A 21,116-nucleotide genomic window follows, 5' to 3' on the forward strand; every position below is an offset into this window, starting at 1 on the left:
GGTTGTTTGAAAGTCTTTATTTTTGGTGAATACAAAAAATACTTTTGTGACCAGATAAATATTATACATACAGCATTTAAACATAAGTCTGTTAAAGAAAGCACAACACCTATAACAGAGCCAATAATGGTTTCTATTTCTTGTAATACGCAGACAAATCAGTTAGACAATATATTTCATGGTAATCCGCACATGTACTGATAAAAACGCGTTCTTTCTTTTCTTTTTTTTTTTTAATAGTGGTTAGACAACGAAACAAGGAAGTTATACAGTTCAACGTTAAAGAGGGACTTGGCATAATACATTTCAACACATTTTCTCGACTTCAGAGACAAATTGTCACATGCTCACTGAATGCAGTCTGGTGTTAGTCTCTAAATCCTAAGGTATCCACAGACGCCCTTTCATATCAGCATTATAACATTGTCGGCAGGTAGGCCACCAGCAAAGGCATTGTGTTATATGGCAAAGGACTTGTTTATTAAGACCCCAGAGGGGATTAGACTGGCATAATGTTCTGATCCAGAGTGGACAAGGCTCAGGCTCCCACCAGCCTGATCTTCAGCTGCTCCCAGGGCAGACTCCAGTAAGGCACTAGTACACAATGCGGACCGGACACTGGCATGGACAGACTAAGGAGATGGACTACTGCAAATGTAGAATACATTAAGCTTTATATCCCAAAAGGAAAAAAATAAAAATAATTAATCACTTTACTCAATCAGAGCATGAAGCTGCTTTATTCTGTGTATTAGTAAAATGTCCCATATTTATTTTCATGGAAGCTTTAAACTGTCTTTTTCAGTGCATAACAGTGCATAAAGTTATGAGCAAACCCAGAGCATAATATATGCTCATTTCATTCACAACATCAGAGCCTAATATCATTGCACACAACTAATCTTTCAACCGACAACAGCACAGACTTTCACTTTCTTCTGAGAATATTCAGTGTAACATATTGCAGAAGGGTGGTGACTTTACCAGGACATGTGGGGAACAACTGCATGTCTGTGTATACGTACAGTACAATGGGTACCTGAACAAAATCTAGCCAGTGTAAATGTTTTGGGGGGGGGGGTATTAAAAAAACAAAACAAAGACAAGAATGAATAGATGATGTAAACACGTATTCCTTTTACAGCTCCGTGTATGCGAAGGAAGAACGGGTGGGATTACACCGAGTGACATTAATGTACAAGCAGCAACATATAGTAGTATTTGGTCACATTTGGTCACATATACGTAGTCCAGATGGTCTGAATAACAGACTACACCTGTCTTCTCACTCGTTACTTTCAAAATCATAGATAGTCTTGGTCAATGATGTGTTATTTTTGTCTCTCGTCCAATCAGAGCCCCTCATTGTTTGACATGACACTGAACAACCGAGTCTGATAAGGACCCTTGATTTTATAGGTAGGCTGGTTTTACAGCAATCCCCAATTCACATTTGTTTTCATATAAAATACAAGTGCCTTTCCATTTTTTTACTACTCTATTGGTTAGTAGCTTCATTGATATGTATTGACATGATGACGCATGCAAGCCAGTGATAAAATGAGGCTTCACCTTCCTGCCTTTAAATTCATCTTTCAATTGTTTTTTTCCATAAGGAATACAAGCAATGGACCCTTAGATTTGTTCTTCCAACTGCAGAGATATTATCTGTTCATTTCTATTCGCGCTAGGCTTTCAGCAATTACAGAATATTCAGTGATTATAAGAGATTTCTGCATTTGTAACATCTTTTAGTCGTGATTGTAACAGTCAGAAATGCAGTAATATCCACAAAGCAGTGATACATTTATCATACAATTTCTTCAAACGGTCTCAACTTGCTCACACTAACAACCGTCTTCATATTAAAGTCTAAATGTCAATGTCATTCACTGACAAACACACGCAGACACACACACACTCATACAAATAAACTACAGGGCGCAGGCACTTGTTTTGCTCAGCAAACAGGCCTGTTTCAAGTGCTGTTTCATCCTCGGTTATATGAGAGTTAAGCAGCCAATAGTATATCGGCAATATCTGCTTGTAACAAGAAGATCTCATCACCACAGTCGCATCCTGTCAGCTCAGCCAATCAGCCCTCATCCTCCCTCAGCTCACTGGGCAGGAACTTGTACTGCTGCTGTCGGATCTGAGCCAGTTTCTTCCGAGCTTCTTCCAGCTCCCGCTCTTTCCTCAGCATCTCTTCCTGAGCTGCGATGATCTGAGAAAATGAGAACAGCTGACAGAAACGGTCCCTTCCACTCTTAACCATCCAATTCCTCCGGACTGCTTGATATGCACCAAGTAAAGCTCACATGTGTGAAGCTTCTTTAACTCCAGGCAGAATATATGGAAGCGTATACACATCAAGGTTATGGATAATGTAAGACTAAGCATTTAAGTATGACAGAAAGTAACAATAGTTGCTATTCAGTTAGCAAGCTGTGGTTTTCTTAGTGACACAAAGATATCGAAGATTCCAACTGTGATACCTCACTGAAAACCTTCAGAACTATTTATTTTGCTTAGATTTTTCTTCCTGGATCCAGGAATTAATTGTACATTGGAGACTTCCATATGTTATTGGTTTGAACAGAGAATTATAAATAAGGGAGAGCATTATGGGGAAAACTACCATGAAAACTGCGAATAGTGTAAAACTGCCTAAAGTGGTACAGGAAACAATGTGTCCCAAATTCCCCACATAGTGACAACAATCAGGAATCAATGATACATGATACAGCGAGCATCATTGATGAGATGGAAAAAGTGACATGATGAAGTCTCACTGGTTGCAGAACTGACAGAAAGAAAAAGCCGGGATGGAAACTTCCTGTACAACACTCATTTCTGATGAAAAAGAATCAAATTCTCTTCTGTGACAGAAATAGACAAAGAGTCTTCAAAAGACGGGATGTTTTACAGCTTTGGATTCATAGCCAACTGCGCTCACTGCTTTGAAACAAAACTGATTGCATGTTTATCTACAACAGCTCCTGACAGCTTCGGAAAAACAACCGTGGCATTTCAGAATAGCAGCAAAGAGTGCAAACATCCACTAACAAATCAGTGAAAAGGGCACATCACATCGCAGCAATAACCTTCTTCTAGCTCATACCAGGATTTTCTCTCACCTGAGCTATACCGCCAACGAACTTTGTCTTCACCACAACGCTGTCGTCCTCGGTCTTTTCAAACGCGGCTTTCTGAGCGGCCTTGACCAGGTTGTCTGATGCTCGCTTCACTGCATTTCCAGCGGCCTTTGCAAGAGATATTCTTGAATTCAGTATTCACACAGTTCAAATTTATTCTGGAGGAATTGAAATTGGCTCAGTGTTACCTGTAGTCTCCTCATGGCTTCAGAGTCCTGGTCTGCTTTCACCTTGCAGGCCACCAGCAGCTGAGCTGTGGAGGCTGCGACCTGCTTGGCTGAAGAGATGAGCTTCTCCTCACTGGCATGGCCCTGCACTGAAGCATTGGCTGCCTCGCACAGGTTACTAGTGGCTGCTGCAACCATACGTGCCTGTAGCAAGCAACACATTCGGATTGGTTTTTTTTTCTTCCCATGATCAGTTTTAATACCATGAACAATTAAAAAATAGTAATTTTGCTTTGGAACTTACAGCTGATATGAGGCCTTGGGACCACTGACCATCATCCACCGCATTTGCCAGATTCGATCCCACCTACGGTAGAGTTTACAGAAAAGTAGCCGACATTGTATTGCAATGTGCTTACTATGACCTGTAGGGAGCGATGTGATGTCTTAGGAGTGTCACTAACCTTTCCTTGTGCCACCAGTTCTCTCTGAGCTGCGGATGCAGATTTAACAAGCGCACTAGTCGCTGCAGCAATGGACTTTGCTGCTTCTAAGATCTGCTCCTCAAAGTCCAGCGTCTCATCTGCCTGCTGGAAGGGAAGCAACATGTTAACTTAGAACTAAAAAGCAGGGAAAATGGTGAAATGCATTCAAAGTTTAATCTACAATGCTATGAAAAGTCCGGAGGGACAAACTCCAAATTGTGTTTTTATCGATTTATTTTTCTATAGCCCTAAAAGTAATAGAATGTAACCACGTCTTTTTGTAATATACTTACAAAAAAGAAAAATATCCACTGTGCTAGTTTTGAAATTGCATAGTGTAATCTTCGAAACGGCTTCATAAAACATGCAAAATCCCAGATAAACACATGGAAACACGGCCTTAGTGTCTTTGACAGTGGCAATGGCATTACAATGTAGCACAACCTGCAAAGCTTTACTTTATTTGCACGCAAAGCAAAAATCAAGTGAAAAAATTATAAATATTTAATGAGAGCAGAGCAGCTGCGAGATATGTAGGCTTGTTCCCACACCCAGTAGAAAAAAGCAGCATGGAAAATAAGAGGGCATCAGTTCAGGGACATGTAACAAATGGCCATCTCTGCATCTGCAGTCAACAGCATGTGATTGACCACAGACCTTCATAAACACATAAGGTACACGTGGCTGGAGACAGGGCGGGACACTGTAGGAATATGTTTGATATATAGTTGGACTAAATAACAACCTAATATATCAAACATATCAGACAGAGCCCTGCAGAGAAGGCTTCCAGGTCTACAATGACTCGGGGGTGTGGGGGGTAGGGGGTAGGGGGTAGGAGGGGGGCGAAGAAACATGCTGGGAGCAGGAGAGCCCTCACTCCTTATAGGGTGGGAGAGATGAAGGAGCAGAGAGGGAAGAAAGAGGTGGGCGAAGGAACATCCAGGCTGTTTTAAAGAGAAATATATGGGACTTTAACATCGACTTAAATACAAAAATACAAAAACTTTCAATGTGGTACTTTCATAGGTCTGTTTTTGTGTCTCGGCAAACAAGAAAAATACTGGAGTTCAAAATATCTATTCTATATTGCAGAGCATCAGTTTAATCTTTGGGCACTTTATGATGTACATAAATAGTTACTCTATGCAGTAATAACATGACTATGGTGTGTTTATGAGACACTGGGCAGCACAAAAGGTCCCATCTCCCAGTACAAATAATACATCTGAATGCAGGGAACTGGGGATTTCCCATCTGGAAAGTGTCTGAAAACTCTGACAAGGTAATGTGATGTTGCTCAATATGACAACATTTTTGCTTCAGCATGAAAAATAGTATTTTCTAATGGTGCACTATGTAATAATCATACAATATGACAGTTAAAACATCCAGATGTTATTATTCCAGCTGCGCCAAAATGGAAGTATTATATAAATAGGCTTATACTGGAGATGGTAGATTCATCTGTTGTTTTTTTGAGGCAACTTGTGAGTTGTTGTATAAACGCTCCAAACAAGAAAAGTAAGCTTTGCAAAATCAACTACCCCAGTTCCTACTGGCTTTAAGGCGCCATTACAATCCACAGATTAAGGTGTGCTCTCTGATTATGTTATGGTGTGGATTTTTAAAAATGCTTCCTGAATATGTGCAACTGTGTGGTATAAAAAAAAGTGAATTACTGAGGCACTGAGGTATTTCTTGTTTAAAAGGTGAGGGTTTCTTCCTTATAGATCACTAGAGGGAGACACTGACATCTAAAAGAGAAAAAGCCTTTCACCCACTAATCCCCTTTCATAAACACAAAGATCCTCATAAGTGCAGTCTGTAGCTGTGGAATTATAGTATGAGACAGAGCATTATATGATCTTTCTCAAAACTGGGGTAACCTCAATATATGTTCTTTGACGTCAAACAGACAGAGGAAGGGGGGGGGGGGGGGGGTAGAGAAATTCACGTGTACATAAAACGAAGAAAGCACTAAACAAACAGGAGGAAGAGCACTAAGATCCAACTATCCAGTCTCCAGAGACAGAAACACAAACAACATGATCATGCAGAGAACACCACAAACACAATTCTGTATTGCAAACAGAACAACGTAAAATCTCTCCATCGTATATCACTTATTTCTGCTGTTTTTGGAGCATACAATGCATTAAAGTTGTTCTGTTTTCTTAGGCAATACCGCAGCATGTGTGTGGTGTTGGTAAGGGTGAGTAACAGGCTGAAACAGCCTCCCCAGTTTAGTTTGGAATTGAGGAACACTGCAATAAACAAAGGAAATAAGTTCAACAAAACAAAGAACCTCTCTTTCACAAAGGGTCACAACAGTTCCTCAAACATTTGGACTCAATCCAACATAAGCTTGAAGTCCCAGCAGTGTAAATGCATCTCCTGGCAGTGTAACCCACGATAGAAAGTACCTTTGAAGAAAGTTTTGCACGTTAGCTCACTGGACCAGCTGTCTGAGTCAACATTGTGTGTGTGTGTGTGGCTTATTTTCTCCTTTGATGATATCATGATAGCAGCCCAGTTACTGGAACAAGTCAGTTACTTCAAAGACCGTGTCACCTTCTCCTACCTACACCCCACGTTTCCCTGCTGATTAGTGGCCAAAAGCAGTGCGTGGGCTTGTGTGGGTGTACAGGGTTGCACCGGGCGCTTCTACCTTGGGTTTGGCCCTGGGTTTCAGCTGCTCTAGTTTCTTGGCTGCAGCTTCAATGGATGCTGCTGCTCCGAGAAGCTCAGTCTCAGCGATGACTGTGGGGTCTTCGGGGTCCACAAAATCTGAACCTGGAAAACAAAGAACAAATGCCCAGAAACGCATTATCACAGGATGATTATAACAGACTCACAGAAAGAGACAAGCACATCCAATCTGGTGATAACATGTTGCATTGTGCAGCAAGAGGTCCTGGTTATGTCTCAAACACGGGTTTATTTTCATGCACTCCTCATTTATGTATAACAGAGACGCTAAATCTTAGCTTTCTTTACAAGTGAATTGTTCGCAGTGTGACGGCAATGTTTCAAAGGTAACTAAGATAAACTAAAGTTAGACAAAATGCGTATTTGATGGATCATTGCCTTTTTTTTATAGGTTTTTAAGTGCCCGTAAAACGAAGCTGTTGGGGAACAGCTTGGTAAAGCAGATGGAACCATGTTTTCATAGATTATGTTGAGCTCTGGGGAAATCTGTTCTGCACCCCCACCCCCGAGCCGTTTACTCTCTACCCCTTCTGACTCCGTGAAAGGTGATCTGGAGAAACAAAACACACCAAAGCTCACTTACCTCCATCTGAGCCAGCAAGGAAAAGAGCAGAGTGGAGAGAGGGAGAAAGCACATGGGACATTAGCGAGTTGAAGTGGATAGCCCCGCTGTGTCCCGGACCATACACTGAAATCTAATTCTCATCCAAACACAATCTATTACTGCTGTCAGATGCAGTAGTGCAGCGTCTCGAGGAATGACTGTATTGTGTTTGTGTCATAACCGAACAACAGGGCTTAATTTAGAGCACTCTGCACAGCAATCGCTCTCTGCTATGATTTCATATTCTAAAGTGATTTTCATGACCCATCTTTATTAGGGACGCAGACAGGTTTGGTGGCCTGACTCAACGCCACGATGATATTTGTCATGCAAAAGAGGATTAAGGCTCCTTTGACTAATCTCTAGCATCTCCACAATCCTGTCATGGTTTTTTACATTTTATCAAATTGGGTTGGCTCCTCATGGGTCTCCCTGTGCTTTTGCAGCTGTGCCACTTTTACACTGCTAAGCCTTTAATGTCTTACTGTGGTCGTCAGATGACAGTTTGTTGAATTCAGTGTCTCAAAAACCCCCGACCTCCTCAAAAACCACATGCATGGAATTTACCTCACACAAGAGTAAAGTTATCTCGTAAATTGCTTATCATCACCAAACTGTACATTGTGTGCAAATGATGCTACAGTAACATTTAGTACATGTATATTTATGGGGACGTGAAAATGTTTTGTGGTGACATTTGTGCTGTATTACCATACTCTTCCTCTGTGCCACTTTCTAATTATATTCCCTCTTTTTATTTAAACTAGAGGACAAAATAATACGTATTTCCTAAAGTGGCATCACTGCTGCAACATCAGTGGAAGATAACTGACTATATTACAAATAAAAACAAAGTGTAAATTACAAAAAAGAAAAGTTATTACAATGGCAAAAGTATTTCGAAGCTCCTATTACATCATATTTTTTCCCCACACAGCTTCATCAATACTTGAAGAGTAAAACATACACAACTTTCATGTGTTATGTGGCTTATGAAACCTTGATACGAGTCTGAAATTAGGATACGTGTGATCAAGGTTTTTAACTGTGGCTTGTGCCTGTTGTGTGATCGACAATGCGTGTGGCCTCACCTTTCATGGCCTCAGCTGTCTGGACGAGCTCTGTCACACACGCTGCCACATGCTTGGAGTGTACAGCCAGCTGCTGCTTCTGCTCCGGTGTGGGTTTCTGCAGCACCTGAAAACACAAGAGCATCGACATGTATACACTCAGATACGAGCAGAAAAAACAAACAAACACGAAACAGTACATTGGTCAGATAGTAAAGCCAAACAGACAGAAATATAGTTTTGGCATGTTTTGATGCAAAATGAGGGGAACGGCATTGAAAAAGGAGCAAATACTGTATGAGCAAATGTGTTTTCATTCTATGACGCACTGTATAATATTCACGGACCGAGGCTTCTTCAGTTATTTGTTAAATTATAGATAGAGAAGAAACTTTCAAGTATCGATTCCTGATATTCATGTTGGAGAACATCACACGTCTTTCATCCCGTTTTTAGCTGAAGGTGATGCAGACGATTGTAGAGATGGGATATGTGGCATGAAGCTCTGGATGATTAGTCACGTTTAAGAAGATTTACTCTCGTATATAAGACGCGATAAACCACAGTTGGCAATTGTAAAGATCACAACCCACTCATCCATAGCGCAAGAGACACAGACACACACTTCCATCCTTTATTTATGAGACATGTGACTGCTTCTTTCCAAACCTGCAGCACTTGCTCCAGGAGGTTGATGTATCCGGTGGTGCACTCAGAGCCATACTGCAGAGCTTTGTTCCTCAGTTCTTCACCCACTTCAGGGTGGTGTGCTGCTTGCTGGAAGCATGAGAAAAAGATAGTATATATGAAATTTAATAGAGGACAAAAAATGATCCCCAGTGGAATAGGGACTTATTTCACAAAGCTTTGAAGTGCAAAGTTAAAAGGGTAAAGTCATGTGATCATATTATCTTACTTCTGGACATACATTTACTGTCATGGATATCATGTATGGCTGGAAAGAACTCATCATTCATCAGAACTAATCATTTGTTGTTTGAAATGTCCTGATTTAAAAAAAAAAACAGAGCTAACAATTCTCTGGTGACTATCTTGTCTTCTTCCAAGTGCTCGGCAGCTGTTGAAGGACATCCTGACTGATGGTTCACTGCACAACTTCAAAAAGTGACTGAGTCACTACCAGTGGGAGCAGCCATGAAGTAGACTAGACTCTTCATTATCTGCTCCCAGCAGGCTGAGATCACATGTTTCCTGGCAGTCTGGTGCTGTTTGTGTGAGGCCCGGTTTGGCAGAGTGAGGTGGATTAGCACCTTGCAGGTAGTAAGCATATCAGTGATGGCTTTGCGGCTCAGGTTGGCAGTGGCAATCACATCTTCCTGCTGAGCCGAGTTTCCCGCGGCCACTGCCTTGGCCGTTGCCAGGGTGATGCCCTTTGTCATGCGGGTGAACTCCTCGGGTGAGGTGGACTTGTCTGGGACGTCCTTGGACTGGAACACCTGACATGATGATGACACACAAACACAGGTTGTTCAATGAGGATAAGAGAGGAAAATAGGAAGAGTGCATGAACAATGTACAGCTGGATAAACAGCAAAGGTGGGCAGGAAGTGTTGACATAGAACGCTGTATAATTGTGAACCTGGCTTAGGTTGCAACTCCAGTTTTTGAGTTTTTCTGAAGAATACAGCAGTAAATGACCAGAAAAAATGGGGGGGGGGGGGGGGGGGGTGAAGCACTTGAAATCCTTTTCTTTTCTCCATTTGGCTGTGTCTGCTACCCAGGCCCTGATAAGAGCTGTGGGAAACCTGCAGGGGCTGAGAGGAAGGGAGGAGGAATGGAGCTGGACAGATAATAAAGGGAAAAAGAACAAAAAGCTGCCCTGTTTTGTTCAGAATAGACACAGATATCCCTGAACCTCTTTGAATCAGCTTTGCAGAGAAGCTGCGGTTTATCATTGGATTCCCCACAAAGCACAAAGACAAGATTTGGTCTGTCAGGTGTTCTTACCGTGAGCTCCTGCTTGATGCACTCAATGGTAGCCTCCAGAGCCCTCGTCCCACGAGTGGCTTCATCCTCAACTGCCTTCACTGTTTTTAGAAGCAATGTCACGTTGGTCACCATGACCTGTCAGAAAGGGAGCAATGATATGATTCTGCTAAACCAGGAGATGGCACTCTTTCTCCTCGGCAAGAAATGTATTAATAAACTATTTTGAGTTCTTTCCCCATTACTAATTTTCTCACAGTAAATGATGGTGTTTGAAAGGTTTATGCAATGAAGTTTAACAGGTTCGCCATGGAGGAAAGTAAAGAGCAAGTGAGGCTTATAAACACTAATGTGTTAGTGGTCACTATTCAATGATTGTCAATTGGGATGAAGAAATCTCTTTATATTTCTCCAAGTGGTTTTGACACATCGTGTTCTGCCCGCGCTGCTCTCAACAAAGTGTACACTATTGGTCTTGGAATTTGAGAAATATGATCACCAAGGGTTTGAGAGGGTCCCATTTGGGGGTCACCATATGTTGGAAGAACAGAAACAATCTGTCAACATAACGGTCCATGGGTGGGCCTCATTCCGAATGGATGGAAAAAACAAAAGTAGACTCTTGGCAAGAGTGAGAGAAGCCATCTGTGGTATGTGTGATAGGTAAATAAATATATGGACACTGACTGGCCACAAAATTTAAGACAATCTGTAAATCAATCCATCTATCTTCCATACCATTTTTTCCAAGTTAAAAGTCATTGGCTTAAATACAGTAACTTGAACATTCACTGGGCACAACAGAGAAAACTATTTCAAACTGCATGTGAAAGAAGGTGACACTCCATCCATTTCCGGGTTGTGGGGGTGGCAGTCTGAGCACTGTCACCCAGATCACATGGCACCGATTAAGAACCTTTCCAATGTCATTGGTCACAATTGTATTATCATAGTGTGTTGTCTTGTCATGACTACACCCAGCAAGATAATGCCTCATGTTGTAAAGATGCAATTATATTAAACTCTTTTTTTTATAAAAATGAAAATGAGTCAACTTTTCGAGAATGGCCTTCAAAGACACCAGACCTTCAATAGAGAATAGGGCTCCCTATGCATTTGTCCAGCTTCTTAAGTCATTCATTCATTCATCTTTCCATCCTGGATATTGCTTAATCCTCAGGGTCGTGGGGGATGGAGACAATCCCAGTTAACTATAGTCAGAGACTAAGTACAATCTGGAAAGGTCACAAGCCCATCACAGGACAAACACAGTGAGACAAGCTCACACACCAGAAATCAAACCTATGGGGAATTGAAACACCCCATGCATTTCTTTGTAATGTGCAAGGTAACCAGGGATCGTAGGTCCAGTAACCGCTATTGTACTCAGTACCATGCATGCAACGTAAGACCTGTGGTGATAGACGCTATAGGACCAAAAGACATCCATTTCTGTGAAGTTATTCAAGCAGCAGCTGAAGTATCCATTATTTTTAATGTGCAGTCTGTCATTTTCATTTTCAGTGAAAGTCAATCCCTCTTGTGTGTTTTGTTTTGCATAGGGTGTAAAGCACTTTTTGATGCTTCTCTGTTAGAAGCACTGTAGAAATACATTTCTCAGCAGTGTGATGCTATCATGCTAATACAAATGTAAATCTCTTGGAAGCATCTTAAGCAATCGAATCGACGATAAAAATGAAGGCAGATCGGAAGGAAAAAGTACAATCAAGGTGTATAAGGTGCTGTGGCTTGTGAGTAAAAGGTTAAAACACCAGGCCAAGCTTTTTAAGAAAAACAAAATCAAGAGCATTAACTACTTCGATCTGGGGAGATTAATTCCAAATGTCCGCAGCAATGATCACAAGCAAAGAATGTCTGTTGCCACATCCGCAACACTGAAAGTATAATGTTTTACTTTGGCCACTTGCACTGCTTTATTAGCTATTTGGTCACTGAAGTACAAAACAAACTGCTGAAGCTCATATAAAGAAATGAACCTAAACATCACTAAACTAGTGGGTGAAACAAACAGAGCATATTTGAAATAGATTTAGCAGCAACACGAACAGCTGACAAGTTAAAGTGCTGTAGGTGCATTAAAAGTAACTGGACCTGAGGTTATTCACCGGATGAAAATAATTGTGCCATTCTCAGCCACTGGACATGTGCTTTTATAACACCTGTTTCAGCACCATGCCAATGGCTGCCTTTATAATTGATTGTAAAATGAGATCTGCAAATGCTGCTTTATTGTAAAATATCATAATGAAACACAAGTTGATGTTCACCAGGCACCATCTGTTAGCAGTTTTAAAAAGCAAATGTAAAACCTCTTTGGTAAAGAATGATCTTACTTATTTACTATTTTTATAATAGTTGTTGAGTATGTTTATGTTTTTCACATGTTTCTGAGAGATTGGGCGTTTAAAATTTCCTTCTCATTTTCAATTATGAAGCATTTTGAGCTTCTGCAAATAATTTTGTAATTAATATTCATTGTGACAGAACTGAGACAGTGGTAAAAAATATGACTCTTCAGTTTGTGTAGTCGACACAGGCTGATTTAGTCTTTGGGGCAAACATGACTTTTTCTTGAAATGTTTAACTTAATAGTTGCAAAATAAAACATTTAAAAATAATAATATATGCATCAAAAATTCATATTGTATCTTTTTTCTATTGTGCTCTTTCTTCGTTGCCCTGTACAAATGCGAAAATGATTCGCACACATTATCTTTTTAGTCAAGAATTATAAGGTTGAGCTTAACGATATGATAGCAGGCACACGACTACACTACCTGTGTTACTCCAGAGCTGTATGGATACAGCGAGCTCTCAGCAAAGTACACAAGCCCCTTATCTTATTCACACAAATGTTTGGACGCAGTATATCTCAGTGATAAGACAGCTTTAAAAAAAAAAAAGGAAAAAAAGAAAAGACCTCCCCTGCCATGATAACACCCGTCATATCCTTGTACAAAAAAAAAAAAGCTTTGTGCTTTATTATTGGGTGCATCAAAGTAAACAGCAATAGTAGCGAGGGTGCATTTGTAGAACACATATCTACATGAAGTATCCCGTCAGTAAGGGGGCATGTGCTGAATGATGAATCGAAATGGCTTCAAAAATCAATAGCTTTTCACAGCCTGCTTTTTTCCCCCCTTTTTACCTTGGCGGCACCCTTCAGCTGATACATGGACGGGTCGTCAGCTGGTTTGCCGGCGGCACATTTGGTGGCACCAATGAGTTCGGCCAGAGCCTTGGCCACATCCCGCACTGCATTTATCAGAACCACCTGAGGAGATAAAGTAAGAATCAATATGGCACAATGGTCAGAGTATAGGTTTATCAGTTGTTCCCCGGGGAGGGGATTTAACACTGCAGTCCTTATCGCTCCCACCTAGTCATGATACCTCAGAGTTATTGGAGGACAGAGATAAAGGCTTACACATGGTGTGTATCAGATGAAGCTTCAATTATATGGAAAATCTAACATGGGGTCTACCGAAAGATTAGGAGACAAAAAGTAGCATTAAGATAACAGGAAATAGAAGCGTATTTAAGCTGAAATAAAAGGAACACAGCTCAACATCTGAACCTGGAAAGGATCCCTCTTTAGTGTGCGAGTGCGTTGAGGTTTTCATCACCTGTGTCTCGGGGTCCTCCGAGCCCATGCTGGTTGCTCCCAGTTTGACCACCTCAGTGAGCTGTGTGATTGTCTTGGCTGAAGACTGAGCAGCCTGGGCCAGTTTCTCCTGGCTGGACGCAGCTCCAGCAACAAGCAGCTTGGTGTCCTCCACCAGCGTCTTGGCCGTCTTCAAGATGCTTTCCCTGAGGAATGAGACACACACACACACACACACGCGGGTCACAATCTGCTCAGCTCTCTCATTCAAGTATCAGCAGTATGAGAGCAGACTGGCTCTGTGCTTTCTGAGGAAAATGCTTGCTTTGTAGGACCGATATTCAATTTTGAGTCATTACGTGAATTGCATCTCAGTATTTAGCTTTATTGCCAAAATGCACTTCCCCTGAGTGAATCACCAAAAGAAAAATGGAGCTCTGGAGTACAAGAAGCAGAGTAACATTCTCGCTACTAAAAATCTTAATACAATAAATATGCAATTTCCCCCCCCCATTGTACTCTTAAAAACTTAGAACATATGTTTTAACATCTGATATTATTGCTCTTTTTGTAATATCTCTGAAGAAAATGTTTGATTTAACACCATATCTCTGCTCATGTTGCTCACGTCACCTGTGATCAGCAAAAGACTCTTCAGTCTCAGGGTTCAGTGTTCCCGCAGAGGCAAACATGATGGTGGTGTCCAGGTCAGCGATAATTCCTGAAACGGCGCTGGCTGCGGTGATGCAGGCCTGGGTGCCTTTGTTGCCTGCTTGCAGTGCAGACAGTACCAAGGACACCTGGAACATATGAATCACTCAGTTAGACAGAGAAGCCCTTCCAACATTATGTGCAGGGGAGTGAGATGGCCAAAAATACCCGTGGCCTCTTTGATTTTATTTCTTCTATTTCATTTGTTCTGGTGATTTATTGTACCCCTGGTTTGTGAGACATATGCATATACAAATCACACCTACATAAGTATTTAATAAGGTAGACTTAACCTAAATAACAGCATCAAAAGTCATAATGAGCCGTTTGCCCTATTTTTTTCCACTCCATTATACTGTAAGTAACAATGAACATTTTGATTATGTCAATCATTATCTATGAACGTCTGCTCTTTAGAGGTTCTGCTGTAGTCCACTGGAAACCTAATTAAAGCAGATTTGCTCTTAATAAACAATGCACCCAACCCATTTTGACCAGATTCTCTTAAACACTTCCATTTGCATTTTTATAGAGAAAGTTATTGATTATGCTTAACCGATTTTCTAATGTGAGAGCATCTGCTTACCACTTCCTAATCACAGAGTCCTTCCCTCCAGTGAGACAGATTCTCATGAGCCATTATCCTGCTTTAGACTCAAGATGTATTGTTTTGCTACCATTAAACATTTTCAGAGGGTCACATGGAATTTGAAATGATGTTTCCAGGTATTTATTTACCAGCAGGTTGCAATAGTTATGATGTAGACCTCAAACAATTCACACCAACACCATGATATCTGTTCTGGGCAGTTAATGAAAACTCTAACAGTTTTCCTATTAGTAGTGATAAAACAATTGTTTCTTTGTATAAATGAGTTTGCACAGCTGCATATAAAGCAGGTCAGACTGTTTTGAAAAGTGTTAATTTCAAAAATATTGACTCTCATTTAATGAAACTCCAGTTAATAATTTACACACATTGTGATGTAAATGTAGGAACTATAGACCATCAATGAGACCTGAGCTGAAAAATCAGTGCTTCAGCAGTGAAAGTTTGCAACTTTACTGTTTGTGAAGCATCATCACTGTCAAAACCACATGTGAGGGTGAGTTTAAAACATCATGCAAAATGTTTTTTGCACCATGACGCATTGTTAAAACCGCTCTTATTTTCCTCTGTAATAATTTTTTGGGAAAAGTTTTGAAATTAATGTAAAGTTTTTCAGCATGTAATTGTACTTATTTGCTATAAAACAAATGGGAACATTTGGAGTTCACCAAAAATAGGTATTTGAAGGTTGTTATGCTGTCATTTTACTGATCCTGACCCATTAGGACTGAATGGTGCTGTCTGGACTAAAATGAGATTGACACTATTGTGCTTTAGGACAAGGGGCCATAATAGGGACTTTGACTTTACCTCTATACCAACAACACAGAGGTAATAATAGTCACAGAATCCATTCTTATATGTGCTAATATTGTATTAAATCAGATCCGTTGCACTTTATCTGTTAATATCATGTTATTGTGGGGCAGTACAATTGTACAGACTGGAACCTTGAGTGTAAAAGCTTTTTCAGAGAAAGTTTCAATTTAGAAACATTTTATCATAAAAGTGAAAAATGTGTGACATTTGTTGATTCCATCAGATTTGATTGGTTGAATGAAATATAGCAGTATAAATATGCAATTGCAAGTCCATTCATTACCTTTTAATATCCTTTTCTATCTTTTTTTCTATTTGTATTTCACTGTATAGGATGAATCATGCAACCATTTAGAGTCTGCTGTAATATCACGAGACGCCAATGAGCCTGATGCAGCAAATCACATACCACCCTTCAACACGTCTGTGTGCTCATCCCTCAAGAGCCAGGTACAGCCACTGGCTTCACATTTCAGGGATAGTGAGAATACAAATTATTCAAGTATGATATGAGCCCCGAATCAAATTATCGCCCCTGGGTGGAGAGAAAATATGCGAGCAGCATGGCTGCAAGCTGCCAGGGTCACAACATCAGAGTCATTAGTATTATTGCTAAGTGCACAGTGTGAGGGGTGGCCAGGAGAGCGTGCTCTCATGAGTGGTACACTAATACAGCAAAGCACAAATAATTACCACCTGAAAAAAAAAGAGACACTAAAACTATCCCCCTGGAAATATGTCCTTATTCATCAATGAGCCTGCACTTAAAGCTAAAACAAAAAAGAAAGAATAAATAGTAATTAAGAATTTAAATACAAAGCTCACATCACCTATAATACAACAAATCATTCCTCACGCTTCAAGTAGTTCTTCCTAAACATTTTTTAAAAATAGCCATATATAATATGCACACACAACACTAATTTTCAAGTTGCAAGAAATTCACATTAGTAAAAATGCAAATGATGCGTTGAGGTTGTTCCCAATCTTCAAATAATAAATAGAGCAAAGTATGATAACATTCCTATTCAAAATACACTTGTCTCTGCATGAGTTATGAGCATGCTGTCCCGGTGGGCGTCCATGCAGCTTACCTTCTCTGTGACTGCACGGGCGCACTCGATGAGCTCCCTCTTGGAGAAGCTGTCAGTGGGGCTGAGCTGCAAGGCTCCAGCCTTCTGGACCAGGTAGATACAGCCATGGCCCAATTCTTGCACCCGTGTCTTTATCTGGAAACCAACCTGAAAGCAAAACCAGGTGTCTGCTTACACAGCATCCATGTTCTGGTTTGTGTCCCTACACTACAGTATCGTGGTCATCTCCTAAACTGGCATATCTCTTACCCAGCGGGTGGATGAAAAATGATTTCAAGCACCCTCAGAGAGGGAATGCTGGCACTACACCTTTAATTTCCAGACTGCAATTCACGGGTGGGTGGTACTTCATTACAAGCATCACCATAGGCTTTTAGACTTGTAGAGGCACAATGTCGCTATGGTAACCAGCAGGGTTTCCAACAGCCAGTTACACACAAGATATTGATAAGAGCCATGTACTGATTAGAGCAATATTTCAACACATTTTTGAAATGTGGACTCAACAAAGGTAAAGAGTATGTGGGCGCTGAGATAGACGGATGCTTGAGGGGTATATATTTCTGTTTGATCTCATGTAACTGGCACAGCCTTGAGGAAGAGGCATCGCATCAAAAGAAGTGCAAACATCTGGTCTGATCAATGTGTGAATGAACACATCCACAAGCATTTTGATGAAGCTGATATTGCAATCTGACAATTTCACAGACACAGTGGCCACACAATATTGCATGATGGATTCAGTCTCAGGTGATTTTCTTTTCCCCCCACAACCTCTGAAAAGAGAAAATGTGGCCCCTCACCTCCTCTGGCTCTGCAGTGGCTGCAGCGAGGCGTCCTTGGTGAGCGAGCTGTCCATAGTCCACTGTCACCTGAGAGGCAAGGCCACCGAGCTCTTCAGGGCAGGTCACCGACTTTGTCATCTGGTCGCAGAAAGGACATACATCATCAGCAGAAGGGAAAGATGAATCTTTCTCCATCACCACTGTCAAATATTGTCTTTGAAAATTGGAGCCATGATGGAAAACACAGGCAGGAGTGAAGTGCAGTAGTTAATCCAACGCTTTGGATTGCTCACCATCTCCTGTGCAGTAATGGCAATGGCCTTGGAGAACTTCACCATGGTGGTCTGGTAGTCTACGAAGAAGCCCTCAGGTTCAGGAGGTGTTCCTTCATCCAGCTGAAAAGATTTGCCCATTGGTGCATTTCTTTTTGTAATTACACAGCTAACCCTAGTAATTTTGCAGTAAGTGTTCCCGTCTTCCAAAATATCATGTTATAATACGGCCTATTCAAAAGAGTAACCTAACAGCATGAACATTCAACGAGACACTTGAAGAAACATTTTATTCCCAATTGCTTAAAAAAATGCAATTCAAGTTAACAAAAGCTTCTTGTTCCTTAATTTTGGTTCAAAAACACTAACCCGAGGGAAGTTGGATGCAGTAGACGGAAAGTCTAATAGCTTAGAAAATCTGCATTTTAATATAACTTATGTGTGCAGTAAGGAAAATAATACAGTTCAGTACATATCTTGCTTGCAATTTTCTTTATCAGCAAAGTAAAGGATACCGATTGACAATCGGCATCAAAACACAAGGCCTGTGGGCAGAACCTGGCCGACCTGGTGGTAATTAGTACCCCTAAATGCCCCTTGTGGAATGACATGGCAAACCATGAAATCTACAAAGACATTATAGGTGCAACTTTTCAATAAATGGAACTCCTACTGTTTAAGTAAGCTTATCACTGAGAAGTGAATCTTCTCTAAACTATATTCTGCTTCACTATATATGAAGGAATGACTTTTTAATGTTCACTATGCTACATCTACATTGTGGATTTTATGATAACAAAACACACGGAAACAGAGAGACAATAACATTTAAGAGGCAAATATATTTGAGGCAAATGTATTATGTCCAAGTATGTGTGGACGATTGACAATTATTATCTGCACATCAACGCACTGACAGGTCTCCCAGCAGGATGACTGACAGCTAACATCACCTGTGTATTGTGGTTTGTCAGCTTGTTAGCCAGTGGATTAATGAGAGTCACTGGCAAGGACACACTGTGCGAACACCCACAGTGAAATTACTCCTTCCTCATCTCGCATTTAAGATAAACAAGATATGGAAATGTGTCAACTTGGATTTCATTCAAACTACCTGACAAGACTTCTTGGGACATTGTAGCACTCCCCCCCCCTTCTTTCTTCTTTAAACACACCCTCACTCACCCTTCCCATGGACTCTGCGATAGACTCCACCATGCCGCCAACCATGCCACCCTCACTTGCCGCCTCATTCAAGGTGACCATGATGTCGTCCACAGCTTCCTTCATCAGCTGGGCCGCTTCTGAGATGGCATCGTGGGTGTGGGACGCCTGAGGACACAGTCAGCTGATTAACGTTTCTGCGACAAAGTCTTGGTTTCGCCAGAAGGAAATTCATCAGCTTGACAACTTCTGCAGAGCGTCCCTACAGTGCGCGAGAGGGATACTTCATCAGGCTGGGATTTTAAAGACTTGTACCACCACCACTTTAATTCAATATATTCATATTTAACAAAGGTTACGTGTTATAAAACAGTGACGTGTAATATATCACAAATGCTGTAATAAGAGGAGAATTATACACAGTAGTGGCAGTCGGGCATTCTGATGAGATAAAATACATATCTCACAAGGTCATTTCAGTATTTCTTCTCTATAATGGTGAACAGTATAATATCCTGCAATGAAGAAAAAGCACTAAAATCTTATAATCAATTTCGACATTACCAGGGCTCAAGAAAACCTGGTAAAAATCCTGGGGAGAAGGTCTGCTCATTTGGAAACAAGCAAAATGATTCTCACCAGATAGAGGAATATTGGTTGAGAAATGAGAATGATCAATTTATTAAAAGTCTGCTTGAAAAAAGTTCCTCGTGTTATTACAGTCACATCATGGTAATCCACATGTAGTGTGGCTATATGAACAGTATAAATCACTTCCTACCTTTGGGTTTCCACCACCTTCCTTGGCAGCATAGAGCATCTGCAGGGCGGACTCGGACAGGGTCTTGGTCTGGTCCAAGATGGTCATCTGCTGCTGGTGGTCGTGCAGCTTGGAGGCCAGGCCCACTGATGCCACAATGAGTGGATCAAAGTAACTGGCTAGCTGGGTCACCTGCAACAACAAGTGTAGAAAGATCAATGCAACAAGGAGTTCGAACCACATCACAGATGACATATAGAAATAGTTTTTCTTTTTAATCCTGAGGAGGACCAGAAGATATACGGACAGTCCAGTACCTTGTGTCCTAGCTGTGCAGCTTCTCCTCGGGCCACGGTGGAGACTGGATCAATCAGATGCCCAATCTCTTGTACAGACGATGTCAACTGCTCCTGGAGTGCCTGGTTGAGTTACAGCAGCCGGAAATTACAGAGTAAGTTCCGGTAGCAAGACAACAGATTCCATTAAGTTTTTTCGCTCACAAAAGATAGAGCTGACGGGATACTTGAACTCACTTCCATGGAGATATCATCTCTGCAGGGCAGGGTCTGTCCAACTGCTGCTAGGGAAGCTTGCTCAATGTCCCGGATACACTTATTGATGCTATCAATGGAGTAGTCACACTCTCTTTGACCTGGTGCCTTGTCCCTGTTACCAGAAATGTTGAAAAATACAAATATAAGCCCACAATCCTGTGCGAATGGGTCAGTGGCTAAGAAGTGTAATTCGTGAAAGAGGCCTCGGTGATGATGCACAGATTTGCATCAAATGGGGTTCATTGAGTTCCTCCATTGTTGCTCACTTCACAAGGACTTCCACCAACCTAACGCTGGCTCTAGGCTTTATTTATTTAGTTTTTAAATAAGCTTTACAACATGTGAAGGACCTTAGTTTCACAATTGGAAGGATAAGGTGACAGAGGGTTATTCAGCTGCTTGACACCACTAAATTCTATATAGTGGTTCTTTAGTGTAGAAATCTTTTTATTATGGCTTTAATAGATTGAAAAACCAACACCACGCTCATGTTTATCAGCAAACAACTAACCAGTTCAGCTTGAGACAAACCCTAGAGACAAGACTCGGCAGCATCGTCTTTCAACCCAGACAGTCCACCTC

At 41.1% G+C, this 21,116-nt stretch overlaps 1 protein-coding gene across 1 annotated transcript in view; it reads right to left on the reverse strand.

The window, feature by feature from the left end:
• tln2b (talin 2b) overlaps window positions 1–21,116 on the reverse strand; it is an 86,701-nt gene continuing 65,585 nt past the window's right edge. The window contains exons 38-57 of the mRNA XM_080474327.1: window positions 20,514–20,646; window positions 20,298–20,399; window positions 20,002–20,172; window positions 19,242–19,388; window positions 18,078–18,179; window positions 17,803–17,922; window positions 17,000–17,146; window positions 14,399–14,565; window positions 13,788–13,971; window positions 13,310–13,435; window positions 10,162–10,278; window positions 9,465–9,650; window positions 8,863–8,970; window positions 8,215–8,320; window positions 6,479–6,603; window positions 3,787–3,912; window positions 3,627–3,689; window positions 3,344–3,526; window positions 3,138–3,263; window positions 1–2,224 (exon numbers count right to left, since the gene is read on the reverse strand). Of these exons, the coding sequence (XP_080330453.1) occupies window positions 2,096–2,224; window positions 3,138–3,263; window positions 3,344–3,526; window positions 3,627–3,689; window positions 3,787–3,912; window positions 6,479–6,603; window positions 8,215–8,320; window positions 8,863–8,970; window positions 9,465–9,650; window positions 10,162–10,278; window positions 13,310–13,435; window positions 13,788–13,971; window positions 14,399–14,565; window positions 17,000–17,146; window positions 17,803–17,922; window positions 18,078–18,179; window positions 19,242–19,388; window positions 20,002–20,172; window positions 20,298–20,399; window positions 20,514–20,646 (2,668 nt within the window). The 3' untranslated portion in view covers window positions 1–2,095. The remainder of the gene's footprint in view (window positions 2,225–3,137; window positions 3,264–3,343; window positions 3,527–3,626; window positions 3,690–3,786; window positions 3,913–6,478; window positions 6,604–8,214; window positions 8,321–8,862; window positions 8,971–9,464; window positions 9,651–10,161; window positions 10,279–13,309; window positions 13,436–13,787; window positions 13,972–14,398; window positions 14,566–16,999; window positions 17,147–17,802; window positions 17,923–18,077; window positions 18,180–19,241; window positions 19,389–20,001; window positions 20,173–20,297; window positions 20,400–20,513; window positions 20,647–21,116) is intronic.

Source organism: Lipophrys pholis (genome assembly GCF_963383615.2).
Source record: "Lipophrys pholis genome assembly, chromosome: 11".
Classification (NCBI taxonomy): Eukaryota; Metazoa; Chordata; class Actinopteri; order Blenniiformes; family Blenniidae; genus Lipophrys; species Lipophrys pholis.